The sequence below is a fragment of the Mus caroli genome, chromosome 5 (genome assembly GCF_900094665.2).
Source record: "Mus caroli chromosome 5, CAROLI_EIJ_v1.1, whole genome shotgun sequence".
Lineage (NCBI taxonomy): Eukaryota > Metazoa > Chordata > Mammalia > Rodentia > Muridae > Mus > Mus caroli.
The window spans coordinates 19,104,150-19,113,001 of record NC_034574.1 but is presented as its reverse complement, the minus strand read 5'-3'; the positions used below and the strand labels follow the sequence as shown (position 1 = coordinate 19,113,001).

Below are 8,852 nucleotides of genomic sequence, written 5' to 3'. Positions count from 1 at the left end.
ATAAAAAGATTAAAGTAGTGACTCCATCTAAAAGCGTGAAAACTGTGATGTAAGTCAGAGTCCTGGGGAAAACAGCCCTATCTCTAGTGTCAGACAGTGGTCAGCAGCTGCCCAGGCTGCAGAGAAGGGTCGATGGTTGCAGGCTCCCAGGGATACATTGGGATGGAGAGCTGCTGGTGCTGCTGTTGGTTTCATGTGTGCATGTCACATTGTGTTTGAGGAAGTCTGAGTCCTCAAAGAAGCAGAATGAGGGTACACTTTAGACCATGAGGCCAAGGACCATTTGCATAATCCTCTTCCTGGAAGGAGTTTCTGCAGCCTGAGTGAATTTGTGAAAGGCTTGGGGCAGAAGGACTACTGCTGACTGGTGTCACCAGTATGAGTAGAAGACACACTGTGATACAGGACTATGCTTCAAAAAGGACACAGTAGGGCAGGGAGGGAACACTGTGGTTGGATCAGGAGGTGTTAAGTCCATGGGTGGAACCTGGTAGTCAAGAGGGCTGCAGGTTGGCTAGACTTGGAGAGGGTGGATAGAGGAGTGGGCTGTCAAAGTGATAAATAGGTGTTGATGGCTGTGGTCTTTAAGCTGGACAAAGAATCTGTGTGTTCAGAGAGAGAATCATTTGGGACAGCCTTTCTCCCCAGCCTGAGTTTTCCTTTCCCTGTAGTAGCCAATTTTGGTCCCATTTTTGGCTATTGAGAAGCTCTGTAGCTGCTTTGAAAGCTGGAATTCCACTAGAGTCATGCCTCCATTCTTTCCTGTCACTGAGCTGACCAAGGTGGCATTTCTCCTTATAGCCTCTCCATCCCCAGCCTGTCTTGTGAAATTCATCCCTGGGGCAGTTCTGGGCTTGTTGGTTTAGCAGCATCAAACGCTGTAACACGGGTCTGCAGAGCAGAGAGGTGCCTGATGGCAACCACAGGGTGTTGGGCATCCTGTCTGGCAGCCTTCTTTCCTAGCTCTGCTGGGAAAGATGAACACAACACCCAGGGCAGCATCCATGCCAGCTACAGTAGTCATATCAGGCTGTGGTGGTAAACTGTCAGCAGCTTAAGGAAAGACTGGCTCATAGGTGCATGTTTTAGGCTATCGTGTGAGCATGGTGGCACACACCTTTAAATCCAGCATACTTGGGGAACAGAGGCAAATGGATCTCTGTGAATTCAAAGCCATCCTGGTCTACAGAGGGAGTTTCAGGATATCCAGAGCTACAAAGTGAAATCTTGTATCAAAAATAAATTATTAAAAAAATAAACATGGCGGACCACACTCTATACTGTAAAAGCAACATTGTGGATCAAGTTTATTCCACTGTAGCTCTGTGACTGAATACCCGAGAGAAATGAAATGGAAACTTAAGGGCTCTTTGGAAAGTCAGTTGTGTTGGATGGTGTTTTGCTGGGGCAAACATGAGAAGGAGTACTTTCCTGAAGTGGACACCGTTGAAAGACTAAGTCAGACTCATGACAGCATGTTTCCCTGAAGCAGACACAGGAGAGAGGATGCTCTGCTAAAGCAAGCACATGAAAGGACAAGTGAGGAATTCTTTACAACAACATTTATGTATCGGTCTGCCTAACATTGCATGGAGAGCTGGATTTGTGGGGACTCCATAGATAGAAATGCACCCAAAACCTTCTGGTGCTGTGCTGCAGCTTCCTGCCGCTTCTGTAGACTCTGGCTGATTAGCAAAGTGATGTCTGCTGAGACAGACGCACATGCTGAGGCAAGAGCTGTGGAGATCACGCGATATTTGGAGGGTATAAATGGGACTCGATGGACAGCAACAGAGGCTGAGCTAGGCTTGCTTATAGAGCTCACTGTGCAACACTTGTGGGTCTTGCATCTTTGCTAATCTTCGCTTGACTGACCAAGGCACAGAGGAGAACTTCCCCTGGCATCCCTCTGGGTCCCTCCTGCTGACCTGTGCCAAGACTGAGGGCTGGCTGTCTCTGCTAGGTCATGTCACTGCTGTTGCTAACCTGACCTGGACTGCTTGTATATCTGTGAAGTGTTTGTGAATGCATCGAGCTGCCACTGCTAACCTGTGAACTGAACTGCTGACAACATAGACAGGAGTTGCTCCAAAAAAACATTTCTAAGCAGGCCCACTTCCCCCATTTCCTTTCTTTCCCACTACCTCTGGTTGGCGGTGGGCTAAAAGGGAGGTTAAGATGTTTAAGAATCATCATTAAAAGTAAGATTTGAAAGAATGAAAAGATACAAGAAACAACGTAAGTGGGACGTTTTGGCTTTCAGTATCAGCGCATGGCAGGGAGTGCACAGTGGAGTCATTCATATCATGGCAGCCAACAAACACAGGCCTACCCTACCAAGACACTTCCTCCGGCTAGGCCCTGCTGCCTCATGGTCCCACAACCTCCTACCACACCAACAGCAGCTGGGGATCAATACTGTGGGGAAGCTGGACCAGGGGGCATCTAACAAGATGTACTAGGATTAGCCATTCACAGTTTCTACTCAGTATTTTCAGTTATACTCAAAATGGTATAAAGACCCATGTCTTAGAATCCACCAATTTAGTATTGTCTACTCACAATTGGGGCTATAGTTAAATCAGTTAGCAATGGGCAATAGCCAGATAAATCTATCTGCTATTGTCTTAGTGTTTTACTGCTGTGAAGAGACACCATGATCTTGGCAACTCTTATAAAGGAAAACAGTTAACAGGGGCTGGCTTACAGTTTCAGAGGTTTAGTTCATTATCATCATGGTGGGAAGCATGGCAGCATCCAGGCAAGCAGTGCTGGAGGAGCCAAGAATCTTGACCTGAAGGCAGCCTGTCTTTTGCAGACACTCTGACTCCAGGCTGGGTGGAGTTTAGACATAGAAGACCTCAAAGCCCACCCGCACAGTGACACACCTACTCAAACAAGGCCACACCTAATAGTGCCATTCCCTATGGGCCAAGCATTCAAACACGAGTCTATGGGGCCAAACTTATTCAAACCCTCATAGTTACTAATATGGAAAGTTCTTCAGAATGCTTTGTAAATAAGATACAAAATATGATTCCTCATAATAATGCTATTTCTCAGTGTAGTTAGTTATCAGGATATGTATAAAGAACACACTGGAGTGGTGTGCATGTGGTGGTTTGAATGAGAATGCTCCGGGCCCCTGCCCCCCACTCATATTGTTGTAATGCTTGGTTCCTAGTTAGTGAAATTGTTTGAAGATTAGGATTAAGAGGTATGGTGTAAAGCTGGGCGTGGTGGCGCACGCCTTTAATCCCAGCACTCGGGAGGCAGAGGCAGGCGGATTTCTGAGTTTAAGGCCAGCCTGGTCTACAAAGTGAGTTCCAGGACAGCCAGGGCTACAACAGAGAAACCCTGTCTCGAAAAACAAAAACAAAAAAACCAAAAACAACAAAAAAAAAGAGGTATGGTGTAGATATCCATTAATTCTCATGGCCATCCAACCATCCTCCTGCCCCTCCCCAAATCTGAGGATAAGGAGGCAGGGGGCATCTCCAGGAAGAGACAGAGACCTGGGATAGGGGAGGCACCCAAGAATCAACGGGGGTGTCCTTAGCTATGACTTAATGTGGGTCTGCATCCACCCTGCCTCAAGGTACAGCCACAGGGGAGATAAGACATGGGAAGTGCTTGACTCTTTTTCCATGCAGTGTGCTGGGCTTCAGGGAAGCACCTAGGTACTGCTCTGGGGGTGAGAAAGCAGAGTCTGAAATGTGGGAAAGCTGGAGCTGGCTCGGCGGTCCCCGGGACTGTGACAAGGCTGGGGCAGCGGGGTTCTTGGACTCTTGGGAGTCACAGAAGAGCTGGGAACGGAGGAGTGTGTGTGTGTGTTTGCACAGGCTGGAGACAGCATCTAGGACAGAGCCTGGGGAGGAAGGGAAGTGCCAGCTTGTTTCAGGGGTGATTGTCCTTAGCTCGGTGGAGGCCTTCTACCTGAGATTTAGCTGCAGCGGCTCTGTAGCAAAGACCTGCATGCTCCCCGTGGTGGTGGTAGATGACAGAGACAGTTCATGTTTATCCATATTGTTTATTGGATGTTCATTGTGGAAAGTGGATGCATACCGTACCATACCCACTTCTCAGGGTGGACTCCAGATTAAATAATGAAGTGGAAATTTAAGGGTTCTTTGGAAAATTGTTTGGATGATGTTTTGCTGGGGCAAACATGAAGGAACGTTTTGTTAAAGTGGACACATGTGTGAAAGCCTAAGGCAGACTCGTGACAGCATGTTTCGCTGAAGCAGACACAGGAGAGAGGATGCTCTGCTAAAGCAAGCACATGAAAGGCCGCGTGATGGAAGATTCTTTGTTAATGACACGCATGTATTGGTCCGCCTATCATTGTGTAGTTGATCTGTATTTGCTGGACTCCATAGAGAAACGCCTCTGATGTTAGATGGGAATCACACTGTTTAAAAGGATCAGAATATGGATCCCGGGGGACAGAATGCTCTGCATTGTTCATGAACATCTGGAGTGCCCGTCCTTCACTAGGTAAGCCATTTGCTTTAGTTTTTTGGTCTACTATATGCATGTGTGTTTGTGCGCAGCTATGTGTGATGGCCAAAGGCTGGTGTTGGGTGTCTGCCCCTATCATTTCTCCATCCTTTTGACAGGGTTTCTGGAAATAGCTGGTCAGCAAGTTCTGGGCATCTATCTGTCTCTGCCTCTTGAGTGCTGGGGAGACAGATTCACCCACTCCCATGCCTAAGCGCTGGGCATCAGCTCGGGTCCTCACATTTGCATATCTCTGCAGCTACTGCTCCACCTACTCAGTGGCCCCTTCGACACCTTCCATGTTTGATTTTCTCCCATGTAAAAGGTCAGGGCTTGGGACTGGAGAGGTAGATGGCTCAGAGGTTAGGAGGACTGCTGCTTCAGAGGACTAGAGTTCAATTCCTAGCACCTTCATATGGTGCCTCACAACAATCTGTAACCTCAGCTGCAGGGAATCTGACCTCTAAAGGAACCAGGCATGTACGTGGTGCACAGACACACATGCAGGCACAAGTCAGAGTTGGGGGACGTAGTTCCTGTCATGCAGGAGACACTGTACCTGGGTTTGATCTCCAGAAACCACTGTTCACATCCCTATTTAAAGGGACAGAAAGTGAACTGGAGTAGAATGAGAAAATGACTTTTATTCAGTACACTGTACTGTTTAGTTCCACTCGTAATTACAGCACAAAGAGTCCCTTGCTTATTGACATTTTGGCTATCCTTTATTTAGCTAGGTGTTTAGAAAAGTTAAACTTTAAAATCCCTCAAATTACTGAAAGCTATATATATATAAACTCATTCAAGCCAATATCAGAAGTCATAGTTAGAGATGGAGTATGGGTCAGGTAGAATCCGCCTGGCCTGGGCGAGCCTAGCGTGATCTGCAGCACTATAAAAACAGGGCTTTCAAAACCATTCAGAGCTTTCTCTTGCAGGTCTCTTGTTCACTCTGTGCTGTCCACACTGGCCTGAATGTGTGGTGTTCTGCTGCTCAGCTTCCCGGACTATAGGCATGCAGGACATGCCTGGCTAAGGCATTCTTTCTATATTTAAACCTGACCTTTATACAGTCAGAAGCTCGACAGGTGGTGGCTTCAGTGGGATTTTTCCCAGGGTAAATCTCTGGGATTGAAACTGCTCCAGTTCTTCCTTCATCAGCTGATCCCTGGGCGTGAACAGTGCGTTATCAGTGGCACCGGAGGCTAGGACAGAGGTAGATATGCCGCTACCTCCAAACACGTCAGAGGAAGGTTTAGCAAATACAGCCTGAGAATGTGGACTAGGACTGCCAAAACCAGCCACAGAACTGCCACTTCTCAAGGGAGGGGCTGTTGTAGAGCCAAAGGGACTCGCTGCCATGGAGGCTGGAAATCCTGAAAACCCAGGTGATGCAAAACTGGAAGCTTCAGGGCTCTTGAACGAAAATGACGCAGCAGATGTAGCTTCAGGTTTCCCAAGTCCAAAGGCTGGAGTGGAGGAAGAGATGGAGGAGCCAGCAGAGGGCCCAGCCCCAAAGGCTGGGTGACTTCCAAATACTGAAGTGCTTCCAGAAGGAGGAGTGGCAAGTCCAGGACTTGTTTTAAAACTAAAGTTCTGAACAGTACTGCTGCTGCTGTTATTCACTGGGAAACCTACAAACATAGGTTACAGTCAGAAAATATGGCTGTGCCACTCCCTTCTTTTATTTCAGACATGTGTAGATATTGAAGAGTTTAGGGACACATGAAAACAAAGTTAAACTGACCCTCTAAGCCCCACTGCCCTGTCATGACTCATGTGCCCATGAGAGTCAGAGTGGGTGTGCACTTCGGCTTGCCATGCTTTTCAGCAGAGCAGCCTTGTGACTGCTGTGTGCTGACAAAGGTCTCAAAGACACTTCTGCCACACTGGTGTGCTCCTATCAAATTCCTGAGAGCCTGGCTATGAAGGCCAAGCTTGCCTTAGAAGTTTGCAGCCTCTGCAGGCTAGAATTAAATTATATATATATATATATATATATATATAAAATCATCACGCCCAGTTTCCTATGAGGCTGAGAGACATTCCTAAAATGTCCTTCTAGAGCTGGGCATGGTGGTTTCCATCTGTACTCCCATTGCAGGGGCAGAGGCAGAAGGATCAAAAGTCCTGGTTCACAAAGTGAGTTCCAGGCCAGGGCTACACAGTAATAGCCTGTCTCAGAGACAAAAGTACTTCTATAAGCTGAGCCCCAGCACTCCCCCTTACTCCCTGCCTTCCCAAAGCATTTGTGGAGCTAAGTTCTTCAAGGCTTCATTATGGAAAAATTTGTGAGAATTATTTAAAATGGTGATTCAGGCTTTCTAAAGTTGCAATCTATAGCATCCCACTTTTCTGAGCCACACTCTCTTACCTGGTGACCCAAACGACCCTGCTTGGTTACTTCCAAATCCAAACGCAGGCACTGCTTGACTGATCCCATCTTTTACATCAGAGAGCTGAAAAAACCAACACAAATACAACACTTCATGAGTAGTTATCATAGACTGTTGTTATACAGTACATTTTTAAAATGTATTATTTAAATATGCACTTTTAATATATAAAATGTCCATAATCAAGAAAAGGGAAGGATATAATACTCCACAAACTATAAAATCAACTAATATGCACATTGATATAAAACTGCACTAGAAATGAATAACAGTTATCTCTGGCTGGGGACAACTTTAATTTACACTTGTTAAAGTTCAAGTTGTTAAATTCAATTTGGTAAATTAAAATAGTTAGAATTCAACTTGTTAAAAACAACATATTATAATCAGAAAAACATTTTTTAATCAAGATACATTGTATCCATATAAAAAACCTTCAAGAATAAATAAAATTGCATTCTAGAAAACCACACATGTCAGTGTTTATAAAGTTACACCCGAATTTGTTAGTCACTCCAGGTACAGGTGAAAAGATTGTCAGCGTATGCCCAGGCTACCTCCTCAATGCTTCAACTCAACTTGCAGTCACAGTGCTATAAAACGCTTCCTACTAAAACCCACTGGACTGACCTACTCTGCTGACTGATGAAGGTTCCCTTTCAAGGAACCTTCCACCAATCCCGACTCCTTCCCTCCAAGACTTTGTCTTTCTTCTTCTTTTTTTCTCTATAGACTAGGCTATCTTGAGCTCACAGATATCCACCTCTCCTCTACCTAAGTGCTGTGATTAAAGTTGCATACCACTGCACCAAGCTTGAAACCCTTGAAGCTGAGCTTTCTTTCCTAGAAGTATCTTAGACAATTTTATCTAGTTCACATAGAGCTAGTTCTCAACCTTCCTAATGCTGTGACACTTTAATACAATTTCCTCATGTTGCAGTGACCTCCCCAACATAAAATTATTTTAGTTGCTACTTCAAAACTGTAATTTTGCTACTGTTACATAACTGTAACATAAATATCTGACATATAGATGTCTCATATGTGACCCCTGTGAGGGTGTGTTATCACCCTCAGGTTGAGCAGAGATGATGTGTTTTGACATATTTCAGTGACTCCTAATACACTTATAATCACCACCCTTAAGAGCTTCCTATAACCTTCCTGGGCAGATAGCCCTTTCTCCACTTCTGGTCCCACACAATTGCTCATTAGCTCACCACTACAGACAGGTGGTGTCCCTTCCGTAGTTTCATAACGACAGAATTATACAGGGTTTTTGTTTTGTTGTGTTTGTTTCTTTTTTCCTTGCTTCTTTTTACTGGAGTAATAGTCACCAATAGGTAAATGGATAAACAAATGTAAGTACATCTATGCTCATGATAAAAGAGTAACAATGATGACATGCTAAGCCACTGAGAACGGGTTGCTCCAGGGACCTTACAACATTCACAATGACCTGGAAGCATTCATCCCAGAGGGAAGGTCTACAGTTCCTTAGACTTAGGCATTACTGTGCTCCCAGCTCTCAGCAATGGTGCGGCCAAGGGAGTTCTACAGCTGCAAGGTGGAATAAGCACATCTTTAAGTCCTTGGATTTGTAATAGTTTCCAACTTTCAAAACTAGTCCTACCCCAGTTCAAAACCTTATGTTAAAGTTTTACATTTTATTTATTTATTTATTTAGAAACAAGGTCTAAGCATTCCTTGGCTGTCTTGGACTCCAGTATGTAGATCAGTTGTTGCAAATTCAGAGAGATCTGTCTATCTCTGTCTCCCTAGTACAAGAACTAAAGGAGTCTACCATGGCTAACTGAAAACTGGTTTTAAAAAGCACAACTGGCCTTTAATCCCAGTACTCAGGAGGCAGAGGCAGGCGGATTTCTGAGTTTGAGGCCAGCCTGGTCTACAGAGTGAGTTCCAGGACAGCCAGGGCTACACAGAGAAACCCTGTCT

General features: G+C 45.3%; 1 protein-coding gene across 2 annotated transcripts in view; it reads right to left on the bottom strand.

Annotated features, from left to right (window-relative positions):
- Positions 1-4,016: 4,016 nt before the first annotated feature.
- The window catches only part of Nup42 (nucleoporin 42), an 18,723-nt gene continuing 13,887 nt past the window's right edge, over positions 4,017-8,852 (bottom strand). The window contains exons 6-7 of one of the 2 annotated variants that reach the window (XM_021162796.1): positions 6,875-6,959; positions 4,017-6,134 (exon numbers count right to left, since the gene is read on the bottom strand). In XM_021162796.1, coding sequence (XP_021018455.1) covers positions 5,566-6,134; positions 6,875-6,959 — 654 coding nt within the window. In that variant the 3' untranslated portion in view covers positions 4,017-5,565. The remainder of the gene's footprint in view (positions 6,135-6,874; positions 6,960-8,852) is intronic. The other variant, XM_021162797.2, reaches the window with a different exon arrangement.